Source organism: Crinia signifera, chromosome 2 (assembly GCF_055691185.1).
Source record: "Crinia signifera chromosome 2, ASM5569118v1, whole genome shotgun sequence".
Taxonomy (NCBI): Eukaryota; Metazoa; Chordata; class Amphibia; order Anura; family Myobatrachidae; genus Crinia; species Crinia signifera.
Window position 1 is genome coordinate 124,802,046 of NC_139218.1, and position 23,701 is coordinate 124,825,746.

General features: G+C 44.7%; 1 protein-coding gene across 1 annotated transcript in view; it reads left to right on the forward strand.

Annotated features, from left to right (window-relative positions):
- The window catches only part of ST7L (suppression of tumorigenicity 7 like), a 69,849-nt gene that overhangs the window by 37,859 nt on the left and 8,289 nt on the right, over positions 1 to 23,701 (forward strand). Inside the window, exons 12-13 of the mRNA XM_083172786.1 lie at positions 8,002 to 8,152; positions 12,500 to 12,592. Of these exons, the coding sequence (XP_083028912.1) occupies positions 8,002 to 8,152; positions 12,500 to 12,592 (244 nt within the window). The remainder of the gene's footprint in view (positions 1 to 8,001; positions 8,153 to 12,499; positions 12,593 to 23,701) is intronic.

Consider the following 23,701-nt stretch of genomic DNA (forward strand, 5'->3'; position numbering starts at 1 on the left):
CCTAGGCAACACTTTAAGGAAGCCAAAAGTTATAGGCCAGGGAGACAGTATGGAAGATTCAATTCAGGAACCACAAGGCAGTCATTTCGCCAGTCGGCGAGACGAGGATACAGAAGATTCTGACAATTACGGCACGGAGGTAGAGATCCCAGTAGGAGGAAGGTTGACCAATTTTGTACACAAGTGGAGAGAATCTATCCAAGACAGATGGGTTCTGTCAATCCTCACTCAGGGATACAGCCTCGAATTTCAAAGAAGACCAACCAGAGGAAGATTTGTAAGATCCAGAGTACCCACAACAGCGGAGGAGTCAGGAGCATTAAGCCTAATAATTCAGGAAATGTTGGAATCAGGAGCCGTGGAACCAGTACCCGTCAGGGAAAGGGAAAGAGGTTTCTACTCCAAGTTGTTTCTGGTAAAAAAGGCTTCCGGAGCTTATCGGGCAATTCTGGATCTAAGGGAACTAAATCTGAACATCCAAGTAAAGAAGTTCCACATGGACACTCTGCAAGTCATTCTTCTAGGCATAAATCAGATGGACTTTATGTGTTCAGTAGATCTGAAGGATGCTTATTTCCACGTGCCAATTGCCATGAGAGATCGAAAATTCCTCAGACTAGAGGTTATGAATCAGCATCTGCAGTTCAAATGCCTTCCCTTCGGGCTTTCAACCTCCCCGAGAATCTTTACAAAGATACTAACAAGTTTGATCGCGTTCATAAGATTACAAAGGATAGCAATATGGTCCTATCTGGACGATTTATTGATATGCGGAGGAACAGCAGAAGAAGCAAGACAAGCTTTACAAGTCACGATGAAAATATTAAAGGACCACGGCTGGTTAATAAACAAAGCAAAGAGCCAACTGGAGCCGGTGCAGAGAATTCAGTTTCTAGGTGTAATGATAGATACGATAGACCACGCAGTGTATTTGTCAGAAGACCGATGCGGAAGAATTCAAGATCTTGCTCTAATACTACAGTCACAAAGGACAACTTCTCTGAGACAAACGCTCCGAATATTGGGGATGATGTCATCAACCATAGGGGTCATCCCATGGGCAAGGTGGCATATGAGAACCCTTCAAAGGGAGATGTTGCCTCTCACGAAAGGAACAACAGAGCTGGAGTCAAAAGTAAGGTTAACTTTAAGGTCCAGAAGATCTCTAGACTGGTGGTTGGATCCTCAGTTAAAGCAAAGGCACACATCCCTGAGCCAGATACACTACCAAGTAATAACCACGGATGCAAGCGCGTCTGGATGGGGAGCGCACCTACAAGACGAAAATCGTCAGGGCCTGTGGTCACAGCAAGAGCGAGTGATGTCATCGAACCAGAGAGAAATGAGAGCAGTAGCGAGAGCACTAGAGTGTTTTCAAGATTCCATCAAAAATACCCACGTGAGAATAAGATCGGACAACATGACAGTTGTGGCTTATGTCAACCATCAGGGAGGGACAAGAAGCGTAAGATTATGGGAAGAGATCTCCAATATCATACCATGGGCAGAATCAAACCTAAGCTCAATATCTGCGTTACACGTCCCAGGGAAGGACAACAAGTTGGCGGATCTTCTAAGCAGAAAGAGAGTCGTTCCGGGCGAATGGGAACTGAACCAGGAGGTTTTCCTGGAAGTCACGGAAAGATTCGGATATCCGCAGATAGATTTTAATGGCGACGGGCCGCAACAAGAAAGTGAATCGCTTCATGTCCAGAAAACAAGTACTGGGGACAGAAGGTGTGGATACGTTTGTCCAGAAGTGGAGATTCAGTCTCGGGTATGTGTTCCCACCGTTCCCGATGATTGCACGAATACTGAAGAAAATCAGGGAGGAAAGAGTCACTGTGATTGTTGTAATTCCGTTTTGGCCGAGACGAAGTTGGTTCCCAACAGTACTAAGAATGTCAGACGGACATCATTGGAGACTGCCTCTCCTCCCCAATCTCCTTCAGCAGGGCCCACTGTTACATCCAGACATCCAGACTCTAAATTTGACGGCGTGGTTGTTGAACGGGCGATGCTAGTGAAGAAGGGTTTGTCCCAGCAGGTGGCGCAATTCCTTTTGAAGGCAAGGAAGGATGTATCCTCAAGAATTTACTACAGAACATGGAACAAATTTACTGAATGGGCCAAGTCATATCCAGAAGATATACGCTTCAGTGTCCCGTGTGTGCTACAGTTCCTGTATGAAGGCTTTTCAAAAGGTCTGGCGGCATCAACGTTAAGAGTGCAAATCTCAGCCTTATCCGTCTTATTGGACATAAGATTGTCCGAAGATCCGCTTGTCAGAAAATTTGGCCAAGCACTAAAGAGACAGCGTCCTAGAATCAAGGAACCCATAGCGCCATGGGACCTGAATCTTATTCTGAACGCCATGATGACAACACCGTTTGAACCGTTGGAAGAGGCACATATAAAATTAGTGACATGGAAGGTTGTCTTCCTCACAGCGGTCACATCGGCTCGTAGGGTCAGTGAATTACAGGCTCTTTGGGCAGAACAACCCTACCTCAATATTCTTCATGACAGAGTATTGTTAAGAACAAATCCCAGTTTTCTTCCTAAGGTCGTTTCCAATGTTAATATAAATCAGGAAATTATTCTTCCAGCCTTTTTTCCAGACCCAAAGACAGAGGAAGAAAGAAGAATGCACATGCTCGATATGCCCAGGGCAATTTCCTTATACTTGAAAAGATCAGAAGAGATACGTAAGACCAAACAGTTATTTGTTCTGCATTCAGGCTCAAGAAAGGGTGAAGCAGCCTCCAAAATCACTATAGCCCGCTGGATTACGGAAGCAATAACTTTCGTCTATAAAGAAGGAGGCCTGGAAATTCCGAAGGAGCTGAGGGCACACTCTACCAGGGCCATATCTACTTCGTGGGCGAATAGAGCAAATCTCTCAGCTAAGGACATCTGTGCCGCTGCCACATGGAACTCCATTCATACCTTTGCTAAGCACTACAATGTAAATGTATCTCCTACCCACTTGGGGAAGGTGGTGCTACAACATGCTGTTTTGTGAGCTATTCAAAATATATATATTAAGCATCACCCTGTTTATGTCGTTATTGAGTCCCCCCCTGTTTTTTATGCTTTGGTACATCCCAGAGTAATGGCTGCCATGGAGAGTGAGGAAGAAAGGATTCAATTATACTTACGATAATTCCGTTTCTTCTGAACTTCTCCATGGCAGCCTACAGTTTCCCTCCCTGTCTATGGTATTAAGAATAGAGACACTCAAAAGACTGGAGAGGAAGGGGAGGAGGCGGAGATATACCCTAGGTGGGAGGAGTTACAAGTCTACCTGTCTAAACCTGGAGAGAGAGGGAATAACCCAGAGTAATGGCTGCCATGGAGAAGTTCAGAAGAAACGGAATTATCGTAAGTATAATTGAATCCTTTTTCTCCCCACGGCCGCCGCAGCGCACAGTAAGCCAGGACTGCGAAAAGAGGGGAAAACCATTAGATGGTGAGTGATTGCGAATGGTGTTCCCCGCATGTGCACGGTTGCAAACATATTCACAACTGTGCACATGGATGGGAGTTCACGTGTGATGGAAGGTGTGGAGCGGAGTTTACCTGATTGCTGGGCTCCAAAGATTCACAGTCCATCGATCAGGTCTGAATCAGGCCCAAAGTGACATTGAAATAAGAGTGGAAAAGGTGGGAAGGAATGCAGCTTAATATAAGATAAGATGAGGCCAGAGATGTAGGAGAAGCTGTAGTGATTGAGGGGTTGATTTAAGAAACAGTGATAAGGGAGAAGAAGTGATACAGTGCCTGGTAATTTATCACCGGCCAATCAGCTACTAATTAAACCCAGCCTGTAACTTAACAGTCAGAAGCTGATTGGCCAGTGATAAAGCACCAGGCACTTTATCACTTCTCCTCCCTTATCACTGCTTCATAAATCTACCCCTGAGTGCTTTAATGTTGAGCGTGAGTAGCTTGAGCTTGAACTAAATTTCCTAGGACAGCGGTTCCCAACTTCAGTCATCAAGTACCAACAAAAGGTCATGGTTTGCAGATGTCTGTAAAATGCACAGCTAAATGACTTTATTTTGCTGGATCAGTAATTTTTCCCACATGCTTTCACAGACAGAAATCCCCCAAATTGACCTACTGTAGAGGAAGGGAGTAAGCAAAGGAGAGGAGGGATCCAGTTAGAATAACGAGATAGAAGATGAGATGAACAGCAACATTGAGTATAGATAAAAGGAGGGAGTGGTGTGAGAGAAAAAGACAAGAAAATAGATAACTTTCATTAGTCCATGTAGGCAATGATGAGGTAATAAAAAAGAGAATTGGCTGCCTCGGTAGCCAAGAAGGGTATGATACTGGAAATATTGAGATGGTTCAAGCATCAGGATTTAGAGAGCATGAATGGTACAGGGTGAATGGGTGGAGATTCATCTATAGTCTTATCTTCTTCCTATGTAATATATGGGCATTCCAAGCAGTGTGACGTACAGATTTGTCTTCATTCATCTAGCCCAGTGGTTCCCAACCCTGGTCCTCAAGTACCCCCAACAGTGCACATTTTTCAGGTCTCCACACAGAATCACAGGTGACATAATTAGCTCCACCTGTGGATCTTTTAAAATGTATCTGAATAGTCTGTACACCTGCTGGGTGACCTGGAAATCGTGCACTGTGGGGGGTACTTAAGGACCAGGGTTGGGAACCACTGATCTAGCCTAAACATACCTCACAGTGGATTATGCATGACGCTAATGAGCTGCCAGGTCCCATGCAAATGCTGCACATAAATTGTCTAGGGCACACCAGAAGTCTGTATATGAAACACCACAGAACTTGGTATGGACACTGCTACATAGCACTTTGTATGCAGATTCAGAGACTCAGTCGTACACAGATTTGCAAGTCTCACATACTGTAAAATTAATCAGAACAGTATCTTGGTGAGTGCTAGTCACATTACAATATATCTAAGATGCATTTTCTTCTGCGAAGACGCCCAACATTACCAGAGACTTACAGGACCTGGCACAACGACAAATGGGGGTGTTTGGTGCCACTTCAGCCAAGATGTATGACTATGCAACTGTATTAATCCACAGACAAGGGCACCAGTAGAGAAATTTAGTTATTTTATCGTAAAAGGGTCTTCCCTTTCCATGTCTGCTAAAAAAAACAGAAATAGTGTACCAGCGCAGGCTGAAAAAAGAAGGTGAGAACGGTATACTTTACAATAAATTTTATTATTAAAGTTAATACTAGAGCTGTAATGGTGGAATTCAATTTAAAATTGATAATGAATAATAAAAGAATATAATAACATTCAATAGTATACAGAGTACATCAAAATGCAAACTGGCATTTGTATAGGCATATTTCCATGCGAACATCAATCAATGGATCCCATGAGTAGCAGATAACCAGGTAGCCAAATATGTCCAAGATGGAGTGGGTTCCTCTGAGGGGAAGGATGGTAGACCTGGATGACTGATGTTAGTCCAAAAACTGCCTCGGATTGCTTTCCGGATGGGTAAATTGCAGATAGATGTTGGATGTCCTGAGTGCATGTGATGCCGTGATGTTGGTGAGGAGAATGTCCACTTCAAAAAGAGCTCAACACGTTTCTCTGGGATTAGCCTCCCAGCTTCTTCAGGAGCAAGGTCTAATATAATTTACCATTATATCTCAACTCCAATCTTTCTTACCCTTATTTATCGTCTTCGTGTTGTAAATTAACATTTTGCATTTACATATCTTGTATGCCGGTTGTTAATGGCCAGTGTGCCATTGTTTGTTTTGGTTCCAGTTGTTAGGTGGATAGTGTATAGGTTGACCACTATTGGTTGAAAGTCAAAATGTCGACCTGGTCCAAAGGTTGATGTTGACACAATTTCGACACCAGCAATAAGTTTACATGGTGATGGTCAAACATGAAAAGGGTTGAAATATGTTTTTCACATTCAGATTACTTCTTCATGCTTTACGATCCACGTGGTCTACAAATGGGAATGGTAAAGTGTGCCAAGTGAAGCACCATACCTATAGGCCGACAAAAAAACTCACACCAACCTTTTTCATGTTGACCTTTTTCTGTTTTATACAGGTACTATAGTTACTGTGTTTTTAGCTTTCCATTAATTAATAGCATAAATGTATCTGTGTATAGTATTCACTAGCACCCAGTGTAATATGTAAGATATTGTGGAGGTTTCCAGGGTGCATAGCCATGTTTTTCTTAAACTATGTAAAAAAAAAAATGTATAATGGGGCATTGTCTAAGTGATCTCACCAGAGTGCTTAGAAAATGCCTACATCTCTCTGTGTATAGGGGCCATAGCAATAGTGATGCTGGGTATTAGTCGGTCAGGGCCAGTGTTCTCACCGGAGAACACTGGCCCTGACTGATCACTCAGCACACAGCGCTGACACATCGCTGTGTGCTGAGCAATCTTTCTGAGCGATCTAGCATCTCAGAATGCTCAGCAAACCTCTACTTATGTAGGCCCCCTAAAGGTGCCCATACAAGGTATAATTATTGTATACAATTTGGACTACACTGCATTGCATAGGTTTTGCAATGCAATGCAATGCAATGCGATGAGATCTAGTCAGTGGTGGCTCTTACCCTTTTGGAGGAGGGGGACTGCTGCAATGAGCCACCCACCCCCTTCGCTGCTGCAGCGCTCCCCGCTCCTGCCGATCCCGGCCGCCGGTTCCCTGCATGGGGCCAGCGCATGTGCAGTAACTGCATACATACAATGCATGCACTTGCCCAAGCCTCCATGGGCTGCCTTTGCAGCAGCCCCAGAGGCTTAATCAGGTTCCTGGGTCCGGCACATGCGCAGTATTGTACGCGGTACTGCCAGGGGTGCCGAGAGAGGGGGGGAGCAGGTACAGTTTACCTGGGCCCGGGCCTGTCAGGGGGGCCCTGGTCTGGACACACAGTTCCCATTCCAGCCACCACCAGCAGCAGCAGGTGCCAGTGCCATGTCTCCAGCCCAGCAGTCCCAGACCTGGTTCCCCACCCATGTCTAGGTCACTGTGTTCCAAGGTGGAAGGTAGGTGGCTGGTTGCTCTGTGTCTGCTGCCTCCCTGCATGCTGCTGGGGCTGAGATCCGACTCTGGAAGTCAGCATGTAACCCTGGCAGAGCATGTACTGTAACTCCATGACATCGAGCATTTTAACCCCTGGAAAGCATATAAATCCATGGCAATGAGCATGTTAACCCATGGCAGAGCATGTAAATCCATGGCAACAAGCATGTTAACCCCTGGCAGAGCATGTAACACCTGGCAGAGCAGGTTAATCCAATGGCAACGAGCATATTAACCCCCTAATATGCGATGAGCATTACGGTGTGTGGAATAATGTGTAATGGGCATTATGGCATGTGGTAAAATATGTAATAGGTATTACGGTGTATGGCATAATGTGTACTTCCCACTACAGTGTGTGGCATAACATGTAATGAGCGTTATGGCATGTGGTATAATATGTAATGGGTGTGTGACATGTGTAATAGACATTACGGTGTACATTTTTGTCCCTGTATCCACCTTGGAAGCAGTGGCGTAACAACAGGTCCGCAGAGGAGCTCTGTCTGTGGGGGCCCCAGGAAGTTGTTGTACCGGGGCCCAGGATTTCTCTTGGCGGCCCTGGGTACTGCCCATGCGTTGAACCTGTTTTGGGGACTGCCCCGCATTTGTGCACAGAGAGGCATCCCGGAGGGAGGGAAGATCTCCTAGTGGGACTGCCTTGAGTGACTGGCAGGTCGGACTTCCAATAGGAAGTCACTGCCAGTCACATTGAAGCCAGAGCACATCTGGCTTCACTTAGGCAGAGCCAGTGGCGGACTTTACCTAGGGGGCTGCAGCCCATAGGTAAAAATCGCCACTAGATCTAGTACAAAAAGTATGTGCAGTACATTTTTTTAAGCCGTGTATCTGCAGATAAGTGCAAACAAAATAGAAATGGCTACTTACTTAAAATATTGTTGTACATTTATGCTTTTATTCCAGTATTTGCTAGAAATGAAAAGCTTGATTATGCCACCAGAGCACATACTGAAGCGGGGAGACAGTGAAGCAGTGGCATATGCCTTTTTTCACCTTCAGCACTGGAAACGTGTGGAAGGCGCACTGAATTTATTGCACTGCACATGGGAAGGCAGTAAGTATAGAGTCTTGTCACTCTACTGTACCATTTATTGCTTCACTGCACAGGTTCATAACCTGCCTATATTTGTTGTTGGCATAAGTGAAGTGTTTTACTCCCTGTATTAAGCTGGCCATGCTGCATTTACATCTGTCTTTAACCTATCTAGAAATGTATGTATTGTCCTGTGTTGCTTCCTAATTATAATTTAATTTACTTTGAACATCACTGATGGTAACATCCAAAGTATCCTTTGGCTTCCAAGTAAAGTGGCTCCCAAACTGGGTTCCGCAAGCACTTGCATCGGTGCCACAGTTTGGTGGACCAGTACCAATAAAAATAAATCTGAATTCAAATGTTTTTTTTTTTTTTTTTTTTTTAAAGCGCCAACCATTTAAAAGACATGGTTTTGCCCTGTAAATGATTGCCGATTTAAAGAAAATTATATAAATCGGCCAGCATCCTTGGACACTTTTACATTTGCCAATCATAAAATATGGGGACAAACCGAAGCATAACCATGTCCGTCATCACATAAATGACTCTAGGGTGAGGAATATTTACTTAATTTAATAATTTTTGTAGAGTTTCGCAAAATAAAAATCTTTTGGCCTGTGGGAGCTTTGGAAAAAAATAGATATTATAGGGCACTGTGATTCTAGACACTTTAGAATAGAATAGAATCAACTTTATTGGCCATGTATGCTTGCGCACACTAGGATTTTTTTGTGGATTTACAGTGCAGCATCAAGCAGGGATGAAGGGGGGGGGGGGGCAGGGGGAGAAGGCATTACATACATTACAATAAAACATTACATGTGGGGAACACATACCCACCGAGGTGCACAGCGCCTAGGCAGCCATCAGCGGCGCCACTGGTCGCCGAAACAGCCAGGTAGGTAACAATACAAGCAGAGACAGTACAGTTATCACACAGGGAACATATTTGGCTGAGCTGCACAGCTCCTAGGCAGCCATCAGCGGCGCCATCTTGATCATGCTGCTCAGAGGCAGCAGTAAAAATATTTGTATTTATGTAGCACTTTTCTTCCAAAGCTGGCACACCCTGCCAGCTTGTTGCTGGCGGGGTGTGCAACCAGCGAATGTACAGCATACAGGCTTTGCATACAGTGGGGGCAGAGGTATATGATGATGATCATGGTAAAGAAACAGTAAAACAAAGAGTAATACATAGCTTTCCTAAGAGGCTGAGATAGATGGTATCTTGGGAAAAGCAAAAATAAAACATGGCAGTGTTTCGGTTTATGTCCAAATCCAGTCCAAACTCCAGTTCTAACTCATTGCTTGCTTTCGATGACTTGCTTCCGATGATGCCAGGCAAGCCTTGGCCAGGCTTCTCCAAATGTCACATTTTAAAGGAAAGTTTGGGTCAGCTGGTACAGGGGGAGGGGTTGGTGTTTGCACACATTGCTCAGCTTATCTGATTAAAGGTGGGGGATGTTGTAGGCTCCCAGTAACAAAACACATTCCCATTGCAGACTGTTCTTTTAAATGAAAAGCATCAGGTTTTGGAAAATGGTATTCATGTACCTGTACAGAGGAGATGAGAGATGGTTTTAAAACTTCATTCCAGTTCTAACTCATTGCTTGCTTTCGATGACTTGCTTCCGATGATGCCAGGCAAGCCTTGGCCAGGCTTCTCCAAATGTCCCATTTTAAAGGAAAGTTTGGGTCAGCTGGTACAGGGGGAGGGGTTGGTGTTTGCACACATTGCTCAGCTTATCTGATTAAAGGTGGGGGATGTTGTAGGCTCCCAGTAACAAAACACATTCCCATTGCAGACTGTTCTTTTTAAATGAAAAGCATCAGGTTTTGGAAAATGGCATTCATGTACCTGTACAGAGGAGATGAGAGATGGTTTTAAAACTTCATTCCAGTTCTAACTCATTGCTTGCTTTCGATGACTTGCTTCCGATGATGCCAGGCAAGCCTTGGCCAGGCTTCTCCAAATGTCCCATTTTAAAGGAAAGTTTGGGTCAGCTGGTACAGGGGGAGGGGTTGGTGTTTGCACACATTGCTCAGCTTATCTGATTAAAGGTAGGGGATGTTGTAGGCTCCCAGTAACAAAACACATTCCCATTGCAGACTGTTCTTTTTAAATGAAAAGCATCAGGTTTTGGAAAATGGTATTCATGTACCTGTACAGAGGAGATGAGAGATGGTTTTAAAACTTCATTCCAGTTCTAACTCATTGCTTGCTTTCGATGACTTGCTTCCGATGATGCCAGGCAAGCCTTGGCCAGGCTTCTCCAGTATTAGGAACCACTGACTTAATATGTATCTATCATTTATGCACTCTGTGAAGGGAACAATTTGGTTGGTTGTTGCATTGTTAAACTAATCAGTAAACTGCAAACTTCATCCCTCTGTATAGTTACTAGTAATCCGCTAATAGGATGCATTCTCATTAGCCCACAAAATGGCTGCCTTCTCTTTGTGTAGGTGCCTGATATACTCAGAAACTTTCTGCAAGTCCCAAGATTTCATTTAAATCTTGTTTAAGTAGCGCAGGGACCTCTCAGCACAAAACAATTAACAGTGGGGTGTAATTTAGCAAACTATGCCCCAGAGATAAACCAAGAAAAAAGTAGATTATACAGCGCTGTGGTTTAACTGAAAAAAATACTAACACAATTTGTAAAAATTATACATTTATTAAACACCAAGAAATTGACAATAAAATTTGTCGGTACTTGTTTCCTAGCACGGCCACAATCTGGAGTAATCGTGTACCTTAAGTTAAGGTACACGATTACCCCGATGGACCCGATTTCCTTTGAAATCAGGTCCATTTGGCCGGCTAGGACAAAATATCGGGGGCATCGCGTTAACAATGGTCCCGACGCGACCGACGCGATGCCCGCGATTTCCCCATAGGCTTCAATGTTAAAAAATATTTTAACATTGAAACGTGTCGGGAAAGGTAAAATATCGGGGGCATCGCGTCGGTCGGGACCATTAACAATGGTCACGACGCGATGCCCCCGATTTTTCCATCGGGTTCAATGTAAAAATATTTTTTTACATTGAAATAGTGAAAAAAATGTGAAAAATGTGAAATGGGCCAATATGACCCATTTCACATTATAGATGTCCCCGTCGTCACCCCACGATAGACGCCAACCCGAAGCGTGGCGAGCGCAGCGAGCCCGCGTGGGGCGGCGGTGCGTGTCCTCCGACCTTTTCATTCCCCTACTATCCACGTCGGCGTGGAGTTGAGAATAGAATAGTGTGGCGAGCGCAGCGAGCCACCGAGCCCGAAGCCTGGCGAGCGCAGCGAGCCCCGCGAGGGGACGCGGATACCTTCACAGTTATACGCGTCCCTTGGCGGGCTTCACAGGTGTCCGTGGCGACGCGGACACCTGTGAAGTCCGCAAAGGGACGCGTTTACCTGTGAAGGTATCCGCGTCCCCTCGCGGGGCTCGCTGCGCTCGCCACGCTTCGGGCTCGGTGGCTCGCTGCGCTCGCCACACTATTCTATTCTCAACTCCACGCCGACGTGGATAGTAGGGGAATGAAAAGGTCGGAGGACGCGCACCGCCGCCCCTCGCGGGCTCGCTGCGCTCGCCACGCTTCGGGTTGGCGTCTATCGTGGGGTGGGGTGTACGCCGTAAAATTTGGGGGGTGTTGGGAATATTTTTACACTGAATCCAATGTAAAATCGGGTCCCAGGGACCCGATTTACATTTCATCAAAAAAAAAATCGGGTCAAAAATCGGTCGGTCGCGTCGATCGCATCGCATGCGACCAAATCGCATGCGATGCGATCGACCCGATTTTTCCGACACGACCACCCCGATGTAAATCGGTGTGGCCGTGCTAGGAAACAAGTACCAATTTGTCTATAGAGAATTCTCTGATACAGGGATTATTAAAAACAGTTTGAGTAGTATTGCTCTACTGATATTGATGTGGGGGACAGTTCAATAGTACAATTCAATTGTACCGATATTGATAGCACCAAATGATCAATAGTTACCAAAAATGTAGAATGAGATGGTAAGGCTCCTATATTGGAGAAGATGGTAAAGAATGTCCCCGAGAATTGCCCAGCATATGGATCCGGATTTACTCAGTGAGAGTGACGGAATATTCAGGTTTGATGTTCTCTGTACAATCAACTCAATCTTTGTTATGAGAGATTGAGACTGTGGAATCCTCTGAATGTTTAAGCCTGTCCGGGTAGTCTGGTAACTGGTGCAGTTGGAGTGGGAATGGATGGTGGCTCAATGCGTTTCGACGTGTTGACATGTCTTCATCAGGAGCAGTAATGAGCTCCCTTTCATATGTTTAGAATAATATATATCTGTATGTTCTGTAATAATATTTCCCTCTTAACAGCGTTTAGGATTCTACCGTACCCCTTAGAAAAGGGACATCTTTTTTATCCTTACCCTGGGTGTACTGAAAATGCTGACAGAGAACTCTTACCACGTAAGTAGCTCATAGGAAAGTGTTTGTGTGCCCCTGTTTGCCTGGTAGATAGTGCATTTAAGTGATAGGTGTCATTCTGCACCACTGGGGTGATTCCAGCTGGTTTTCAAAAGCAAACTCCTCCTTTAAAGGACAAAACCATGTGCACTGCAGGTGGGGCTGATGTAACATTTGCAGAGAGTTACATTTGAGTGAATTATTTCGTTTCTGAGCAGAGTAAATACTGTCTGCTTTATTCTTACATTGTAATTTTGATTTCAGTTTGTACACACCCCACCCAAATGTTACTCTCTCTGCACATGTTACATCAGCCCCACCTGCAGTGCACATGGTTTTGTGCATTAACAAAGGACTTTGCTTTTGCAAACCAACCAGAATCACCACCTATGTCTAAAGGTCTGTATACACGCTTCAATTTGCTTTTGGTTCGATTTTTCATTAGATTTGGCCTTAGATCTTTGCATTCAATTTGGCATTAGAGCTGTATGAGATATCAAATTCTATATACATTTGATTTACTTGATCGAATTTGATATTTATAGTCCATTATTTTTTCGATATAGAGAAAACGGGAGCGCGCATCTAATCAAATGCAGTCGAAAGCATCTTAAAAACCATTCGATTTTGCTTCTGTAAGCAAAATCGAATCGAAAACCTGCCAAAATTAAAGCGTGTGTACACCCCTTAAGGTCTAACACTCGGCTTACTCTCAGTATCTCTCACCTTGCGTCTCAGTTGTTGAATCAGCAAACCATTGTTCTCCATGTGTAAGCATTATAGTACATTTAGGTCAGAAACAGCAAATGTAGCCGTGTGCAGTTACCACTTGGAATTAATGGGCACCAGGTTATATCCTTTGGGGAAAGTAAACCAGGTCGCTTTTATTACATCTCCAATTATGAAGTATGCTCTCCAGCACAGCTGTTAACCCCTTCCCGACATTTGGCATACATTTACGTCATGGTCGGGATGTACTTCCCGACACATGGCATAAATGTATGCCATGACTTTAAAGTGTCACCGCGTCTATAGACGCGGTGACAGAGGGAAGATGGCTGCTGTCCCTGACAGCAGATATCTTCCCTCGTGGCCCAGGGGGGGCAGCGATGCCCCCCCCCATCGGCGATCGCTGCGATTGGCTGTTCAAATGTGAACAGCCAATTGCAGCGTTTTCTGTGTTCCGGCCAATATCGGCGCTCGGTAACACAGGGATCGGTGGTGATTGGTACTTGATCGGTACAGCACCAATCACCACCGAGTGTAAAGGGGTCTTTGGTGGTGGTCCCACCTGGTCCCACCTGCCCCCAAGGCTGTGATTGGTCCGTCAGCCATTGCACCTCAGTGAAAGTAACGGAGACCGCCCTGCCGCCGCCATTTCGGTCAGGAACAGCGTGCAGAGCGGTCTCCGTGCCCATCTGTCCCCCTATCTGACCTATCTGACCTTGATCAGCATTGGTGGTGTGGTGGCATCCGTGCTGCCTGCTGCCTGCTTCTGCTGCTGCAGCATCATAGTAAAATATAATTTTGTCTCTCCTGCCCCCTGTGGCTGATTGCAGTGCAGACGGGCTTAACCCTCTGCACTGCTTTTTTTCCTGCCCCCCATTTGTGCTGATCAGTATAAATTAACTGATCAGCAACTTTTTTGGGGTGCAGTTTTTTTTTATATATATACCCCGTCAGGTTGCGCCAACAGTTGCGCGCCTGCTGCCCCTCACTGCTAATCAGTGTTGCATCACTGATCAGCAGTTTTAAAAAAAAAAAAATTTCGAGGGTGCTGTGGGGTCTTTTTTTTAAAAAATTTTACACCCACGGTGATTTTGTGGGTGTCCTGTGGCCGCTGAGCGCTGATCAGTGACGTACATCACTGATCAGCATTTTTGGCACAGGGTTGATCTAATTTTTTTTTTTTTGGATCAAATTCCTGTTGCCTTTGACTGATCAGCAGTTTTTTTTTATTTATTTTTTTTGGAGGGTGCCGTGGGGTCTTTTTTAAAAAAAATTTACACCCACGGTGATTTTGTGGGTGTCCTGTGGCCGCTGAGCGCTGATCAGTGACGTACATCACTGATCAGCATTTTTGGCACAGGGTTGATCTAATTTTTTTTTTTTGGATCAAATTCCTGTTGCCTTTGACTGATCAGCAGTTTTTTTTAATTTTTTATTTTTTGAGGGTGCTGTGGGGTCTTTTTTTTTAAATTTTTTTTACACCCACGGTGATTTTGTGGGTGTCCTGTGGCCGCTGAGCGCTGATCAGTGACGGACGTTACTGACCAACATCTGTGCTCAATTTTTGGCGCAGGAGCATTTTTTTTTTCTTTTAACCCCTTCAAGGTTGTACCAAAAGCTGCCTTGAAGCTGCTGCCCCTTAAGTGCACTTACACGTGTTAAAGCACTACATACACACTACATACCCCCCGTGTTGAAATAAAGTTTGTACCCCCCCTACACTATACACGTGTTGAAACACTACACTTACACAAACACAAAAATAATAAAAATGTCCCAATCATCCCAAAGACTGTTTTCAGCGGAGGAGGCATATGCCCTTATTGCCTCTGACACTGACACAGCCAGTGATGAAAGCGATGAATTTATCGCATTGGTCTTAACCTCCTCTTCCTCCTCTAGTGATGAGGGACCCCCTCAAAGACGCCCCCGTAGAGCAGCTGAGACCCCCCCCCCCCAATGATTGATCTCGTATGGACCCCACCACCAGACAATTTTGAGCCTCAGGTTCCTGAGTTTTTGGCCAACCCAGGAATCCAATTTGATACTACAGGCCTCAAAGAAATTGACTTTTTCAAAGTCTTTTTCTCTGATGATTTTATAAATTTAATGGTGGACCAAAGTAATTTATATGCCCAGAAGTTTATTGCCCAAAACCCCACGTCATCATTTGCTAGGTGGACCCCTGTAGATGCAGTAGAGATGATGACGTTTTGGGGTCTGGTGTTACATATGGGCATAGTTAAAAAGCCAGAAATTAGACAATATTGGAGTACAGATGTTCTGTACAGCACCCCACTTTATCGTATGGCCATGACCCGGACTCGTTTTGAGACGATCCTTAAATTTTTGCATTACAACGATAATGCACAGTGGCCCTCATTCAGGTTCATGCGCTCGCATGCACATTCGCAAGCACTCTTGCGGAAAAAAACACACGCACGCATCGGGCGAAGGCATGCCTACAGTGCTTGCGAAATCATTCGCACGCAACCATACAAAGAAGGGGGGTGGTCTATCACTGTGCGTATGTGTAACTGGTCGCACGCGCCCACACATTTGCGCACGCACACTCACCTCAAGCTGCTAACGAACATGCTCTACTCCCCAAATGTTAGCAAACCAAATACTAGTATGCACGCAGCAAACATCCACGCACACATCAATTTCTAAGGGTGGGATTTGTTTTGTTTTAGCGAATTGGTTTGGTCAAAATAACTTTAGCAACAGAAGAAGTTTGTATCTGCTAACACTTGATTGCTGGTGGTATGCAATCAGAAGTTGTGCTGAGGTAATTGTCTCATGAAATCAACCATGTATTGGTGTCAATAGTGTGCAGTTGCCATTGATTTAACCATTGATTTAGCCATTTCGTGCGTGTGTTTGCTCCGTACGAATGAGCACATTACAAGGAGCAAGGTGTGCGAAACTAAAAACCTGCTTTGAGCTGGCGAAAAGTTTTGCGTTGGAGGGGAACAATCCCTCTTGCACTCATGCGAAAGCACTCCCACCACTCATAGTGAACGCCCATGTGTACGCCCATGTGTTCGCCCACTTTTGCTCATTATAATGGACGCGCCCATTCTAACGCCCACTGCACGCCTACTACCGATGCACTCGTTCGCACGGAGAAATCTCCGCGAAAGTTTGCTCGCGAGCATTTTTTAATATCATTGCACATGCGCAGTGCGCTTGCTTCACATGCGCAATGGGGGTTGCAGGGTGAAACGTGCGAATTCGCATGCGTACGCGCCAATGTGAATAAGGGCCAGTGCCCACCCAGAGATGATCCCACCTTTGACCGGCTATTCAAAGTCAGGCCGGTCATTGATTATTTCAGCGCCAAATTTGCTGAGATGTACATCCCCGAAAAATTCATTTGTGTAGACGAGTCACTTATACATTTTAAAGGAAGGGTTAAATTCCGCCAGTACCTTCCCAATAAGAGGGCAAGGTATGGCATAAAAATGTATAAGCTGTGCGAAAGTACCTCAGGGTACACCCACAGGTTTAGGGTATATGAAGGGAAGGACACAAGAATTGAACCGCCAGAATGCCCCCCCTCCCTCGTAGGTGTTAGTGGAAAGATTGTCTGGGATTTAGTGCACCCCTTCCTGGATAAGGGTTATCACCTCTATGTGGATAACTTTTACACCAGCATCCCCCTGTTTAAGGCCCTTGGTTCAAGAGGTACAGCAGCTTGCGGTACTGTGCGCAAGAACCAAAGAGGCCTCCCAAAAACGCACGTTGCCAAATTACTGAGAAAGGGTGAAAGCAGGGCACAATCCACCGAAAATATGTTGTTGGTCAAATATAAGGACAAGAGGGATGTCCTTATACTGACAACAGTTCACGGAGACAGTACCACCTCCGTCCCTGTACGAGGTACCAGTACCCACACCTTAAAACCTATTTGTATCCTAGATTACAATAAGTACATGGGCAGAGTGGATCTTTCAGATCAGGTACTGAAGCCGTACAGTGCCCTGTGGAAAACAAAAATATGGTATAAGAAGCTGGCCGTGTATATCATCCAGAAGCCACTGTATAACGCTTACGAACTATTCCGTTCTACCAGCCAGACGGGGACATTTATGCACTTTCAAGAGGAAGTCATAATGGGCCTAATATTTGGGAACCAGCAGGCAGAGGGCCCCAGTACTTCTAGTACAGGCCCCAGTACTTCTAGTACTGGCCCCCGTATTGTATCAGGGCAGCATTTTCCTAACGAAATCCCCTCCACTGGAAAAAAGGGCAGGACACAAAAAAGGTGCAAAGTTTGCTATAAAAAGGGAATAAGAAAGCAAACTATTTTCCACTGTGAAACTTGCCCCGACAAACCCGGCCTATGTATGAAGGAGTGTTTTAAAATATACCACACATCTATGGATTATTAGGTTCATCATTTCACCGTGCTTCGGGGGTCTTGCTAATGCGACATAGCACCCACCATTCATTCCACCAGAATCTGTGCTGCAAACTCCAAATATCACTCCTTCCCTTCTGAGTCCTGCCATGCACCCAAATGGTATTTTTTGGTCACATATGAGGCATTGCCGTACTCGGGAGAAATTGCGGCACAGATTTTGGGGTGCTTTGTCTCCTTCATTCCTTGTGAAAATGAAAAATTTTGAGCCAGAACTGCATTTTTGTGTAAAAAAATGTAATTTTTCATTTTCACAGCCCAGTTGTACCAAAATTGGTGAAACCCCTGGGGGTTTGAAATGTACACTATACCCCTAGATGAATTCCCTGAGGGGTGTAGTTTGCAAAATGGGGTCACTTGTGGGGGGGTTCCACTGTATTGGTGCTTCGGGGGTCTTGCTAATGCGACATAGCACCCACCATTCATTCCACCAGAATCTGTGCTGCAAAATCCAAATATCACTCCTTCCCTTCTGAGTCCTGCCATGCACCCAAATGGTATTTTTGGGTCACATATGAGGCATTGCCGTACTCGGGAGAAATTGCGGCACAGATTTTGGGGTGCTTTGTCTCCTTCATTCCTTGTGAAAATGAAAAATTTTGAGCCAGAACTGCATTTTTGAGTAAAAAAATGAAATTTTTCATTTTCACAGCCCAGTTGTACCAAAATTGGTGAAACCCCTGGGGGTTTGAAATGTACACTATACCACTAGATGAATTCCCTGAGGGGTGTAATTTGCAAAATGGGGTCACTTGTGGGGGGTTCCACTGTATTGGTGCTTCGGAGGTCTTGCTAATGCGACATAGCACCCACCATTCATTCCACAAGAATCTGTGCTGCAAAATCCAAATATCACTCCTTCCCTTCTGAGTCCTGCCATGCACCCAAATGGTATTTTTTGGTCACATATGAGGCATTGCCGTACTCGGGAGAAATTGCGGCACAGATTTTGGGGTGCTTTGTCTCCTTCATTCCTTGTGAAAATGAAAAATTTTGAGACAGAACTGCATTTTTGTGTAAAAAAAATGTAATTTTTAATTTTCACAGCCCAGTTGTACCAAAATTGGTGAAACCCCTGGGGGTTTGAAATGTACACTATACCCCTAGATGAATTCCCTGAGGGGTGTAGTTTGCAAAATGGGGTCACTTGTGGGGGGGTTCCACTGTATTGGTGCTTCGGGGGTCTTGCTAATGCGACATAGCACCCACCATTCATTCCACCAGAATCTGTGCTGCAAAATCCAAATATCACTCCTTCCCTTCTGAGTCCTGCCATGCACCCAAATGGTATTTTTGGTCACATATGAGGCATTGCCGTACTCGGGAGAAATGGCGGCACAGATTTTGGGGTGCTTTGTCTCCTTCATTCCTTGTGAAAATGAAAAATTTTGAGCCAGAACTGCATTTTTGTGTAAAAAAATGAAATTTTTCATTTTCACAGCCCAGTTGTACCAAAATTGGTGAAACCCCTGGGGGTTTGAAATGTACACTATACCCCTAGATGAATTCCCTGAGGGGTGTAGTTTGCAAAATGGGGTCACTTGTGGGGGAAGTTCCTAACTTTTAGCATCTTATGGTGCCTAGAAACCTACATGGTGCCTAAAAAATAATCTCATAAAAAGGAGGCTCCAAAATCAAGTAGGTGCTCCTTCTATTATGAAGCCTGTGGTTTGGTCAACGTGCACACTAGGGCCATATATAGATTATTTATGAAAACAAAAGAATTGGGGGAATCAATTTTTAGTCACATTTCTCTAGTAAAAATGTATTAAAATTGAAAATCTGCTAAAAAAAATGAAATTTTGAAATTTCACCTACACTTTGTTTTAATTCCTGTGAAACACCTAAAGGGTTAACAAGCTTCCAAAATGCTGTTTTGAATACTGTGAGAGGTGCAGTTTTTGAAATGGCATAATTTATGGGGGTGTCTCACATACAAGTCCCTCAAAGTCACATCAGAACTGAACTGGTCCCTAAAAAAATCAGTGTTTGAAATTTTCTTGAAAATTTGAGAATTTGCTATTCATATTTTAAGCCTCCTAGTGTCCAAAAAAATTAAAAGGAGGTTGAAATAATGATGGCAACATAAAGTAGACATATGGTCTTTGTTAGTTATTAACTATTTTGAGTGGTATGATTATTTGTCTCACAAGCAGAAAATTTAACATTTTGCAAATTGCTAAATTTTCAATTTTTTTACGACATTTTGGTATTTTTCACAAATAAACACAGACTGTATCGACCAAAATTTACCACTAACTTAAAGTACAATGTGTCACGAGAAAACAGTCTCAAAATCACTGGGATAAGTAAAAGCAATAAAAAGTTATCCCCACATAAAGTGATACATGTCAGATTTGAAAAAAAGGGCTCTGTCAGGAAGGCAAAAACAGGCTGCGGCGGTAAGGGGTTAAAGTCAGTTAACAGGTGCAACTAATCAACTTGGCTGCAGTTGATTCCAGCCCTGAATCAAAGCCTGGACTGGATCCATGTTTAACTACTGTCATGTGCTTTAACCAAGATAAAGCTATTACCCATGCCACTACAATATGCATATATATATATATATATATATATATATATATATACACACACACACACACACACACACACACACAATTGCTATAGAAATTGCGTACTAAACATACGGCTGGCCAATTTAGCAATAATGACAAATAGATTTCATTATGCAATATTTCTTATTAACCCCTTCACGACATTTGACGTACAGATGGCGCCGGCCTTATTATTGCTGGCGGAGCGCCAGGACCGTGTCCCTGGCGATCCGCCAGCAATCTGGCGCTCTGGCTGAATGAGACACTCGTGCGTTTCCCACGCACGAGCGTCTCAATAGCCGGGCGGCGAGGCGGCGCGGCGGGTGCAGTCCTGCCCGTCCCCAGCTTCAGTGAGACCGACAGGGCTGCTGGGGGCTGCGGGGGGGCGGTGTGGACCGGCGGGGACCCGGGGAAGCCGACGGGGACCCGGGGAAAAGCACCGTCGGAACGGGACGCGCGTGCACCTCGTGCACGCGCGTCCCCTTCCGACATACAGATGGCGCGGGGCGGGGGATGGCGGGTGGGATGGCGGGTGGCAAGTCCTCCGCCATCCCCAGCAAAGACAAGCCCGGCGCCATCTGTATATATACGTCATGGCCGGGAAGTACTTCCCGACCGTTGACGTATATATACGTCATGGCTTAAAACTGTCACTGCGTCTAGAGACGCAGTGACAGAGGGACGATGTCTGCTGTCCCTGACAGCAGACATGTCCGTGCATGCCCAGGGGGGGCTGCGATGCCGCCCCCCCGTCGGCGATCGCTGTGATTGGCTGTTCAGTGTGAACAGCCATTCACAGCGTTTTCTGTGTCACCGGCGAATAACGTTCGCCGGTGACACGGGATCGGAGGTGATTGGTGCTGTAAAGTACAGCACCAATCACCGCGGGGTGTAAGGGTGACACTGGTGTCACCCCACCTCACCCCGCCCGCCCCCAAAGGCCGTGATTGGTTCGTCGGACCGACGGACCAATCACAGCCAAGGAGGGGGGTTTAAACTAACGGTGACTGCACTGCAGACGCCATTCCGGTCTGGAATAGCGTGCAGTGCGGTCACCGTGCCCAGCTGCCGCCAATACTGACCAGAACCCATCCAAATACTTACCTGATCACTGCCTAGATATTGCTTATTCTTGTGACATCTTGTGACATCCTGTGACATCTTGTGCTGCTGCGAGTTATTAGATAGAGAGAGAGATAGAGAGAGATAGAGAGAGATAGAGAGGCCTAGTGCTATATTTTGTGCTGCTGCAGTGTGATAGAGCTATAGATAGAGAGATAGAGAGAGATAGAGAGAGAGAGATAGAGAGAGATAGTGACAGATAGTGACAGATTGTGCTATATATTTTTTATATAACTGAAAGAGATATAGAGAGATAGAGAGAGATAGAGAGGCCTAGTGCTATATTTTGTGCTGCTGCAGTGTGATAGAGCTATAGATAGAGAGATAGAGAGAGATAGAGAGAGATAGAGAGAGAGAGATAGTGACAGATTGTGCTATATATTTTTTATATAACTGAAAGAGATAGAGAGAGATAGAGAGAGATAGAGAGGCCTAGTGCTATATTTTGTGCTGCTGCAGTGTGATAGAGCTATAGATAGATAGAGAGAGATAGAGAGAGAGAGATAGAGAGAGATAGAGAGATAGTGACAGATTGTGCTATATATTTTTTATATAACTGACTGCTGCCCCCCCTTTTGTGCTGATCAGTATAAATTAACTGATCAGCAACTTTTTGGGGGCGCAGGTTTTTTTTTATATATAGATATACCTGTCAGTGCTGCTGCTGCAGTGTCATAGAGTGATAGATAGTGAGAGATAGAGAGATAGAGAGAGATAGTGACAGAGAGTGATAGAGAGTGCTAAATTTTGTGTCTGCTGCCCCCGCCTTTTGTGCTGATCACTATATCTGAGGTGATCAGCAACTTTTTGGGGGTACAGAGGTTTTTTTTTTTATATATACCTGTCAGTTGCTGCCAGTTGCACTGTCAGTTGCACCAAAGGTTGTGCACCTGCTGCCCCTCACTGGTAATCAGTGTCGCATCACTGATCACCTTTTTTTATTTTTTGTGAGTGCTGTGGGGTCTTTTTTAAAAATTTTTTTACACACACTGTGATTTTGTGTGTGTCCTGTGGCCACTGTGCGCTGATCAGTGACGTACATCACTGATCAGCTTTTTCGGCACAGGGTTGATCTATTATTTTTTTTTTTTTGATCAAATTCCTGTTGCCTTTGAGCGCTGTTCAGTGACGGACGTTACTGACCAACATCTGTGCTCAATTTTTGGCGCAGGACCTTTTTTTTTTTTTTAACCCCTTCCATTTTTTTTTTTTAACCCCTTCCATTTTTTTTTTTTTAACCCTTCAATTTTTTTTTTTTTTTATTTTTTTTTTCTGCACTACATACACACTACACACTACATACCCCCCGGGTTGAAATAAAGTTTGTACCCCCCCCTACACTATACACGTGTTGAAACATTTCACTACCAGTAACACAAAAATATAAATGGCATCCCAAATGTCATCCCAAATGTCGTCCCAGTCATCCAGGAGAATGTATTCAGTGGAGGAGGCATATGCCATGCTTGCCTCTGACTCTGACACAGCCAGTGAGGCAAGCGGGGAATTTGAAGGATTCGTCTTAAGCTCTTCTTCCTCCTCTGGTGATGAGGGACCCCCTCAAAGACGCCCCCGTAGAGCAGCTGAGACCCCCCCCCCAATAATTGATCTCGTATGGACCCCACCACCAGACAATTTTGAGCCCCAGGTTCCTGAGTTTTTGGCCATCCCAGGAATCCAATTTGATTCAACAGGTCTCAGAGAAATTGACTTTTTCAAATTATTTTTCTCTGATGATTTTATAAATTTAATGGTGGACCAAACTAATTTATATGCCCAGCAGTTTATTGCTCAAAACCCCACGTCATCATTTGCTAGGTGGACCCCTGTAGATGCAGTAGAGATGATGACGTTTTGGGGTCTGGTGTTACACATGGGCATAGTAAAAAAGCCACAAATTAGGCAATATTGGAGTACAGATGTTCTGTACAGCACCCCATTTCACCGTATGGCCATGCCCTGGGCTCGTTTTGAGGCAATCCATAAATTTATACATTACACCGATAATGCACAGTGCCCACCCAGAGATGATCCCACCTTTGACAGGCTATTCAAAGTCAGGCCGGTCATTGATCATTTCAGTGCCAAATTTGCAGAGCTATACATCCCTGATAAATGTATTAGTATCGACGAGTCCCTTATACATTTTAAAGGAAGGGTTAAATTCCGCCAGTACCTTCCCAGTAAGAGGGCAAGGTATGGCATAAAAATGTATAAGCTGTGTGAAAGCACCACAGGGTACACCCACAAGTTTAGGGTATATGAAGGGAAGGATTCAAG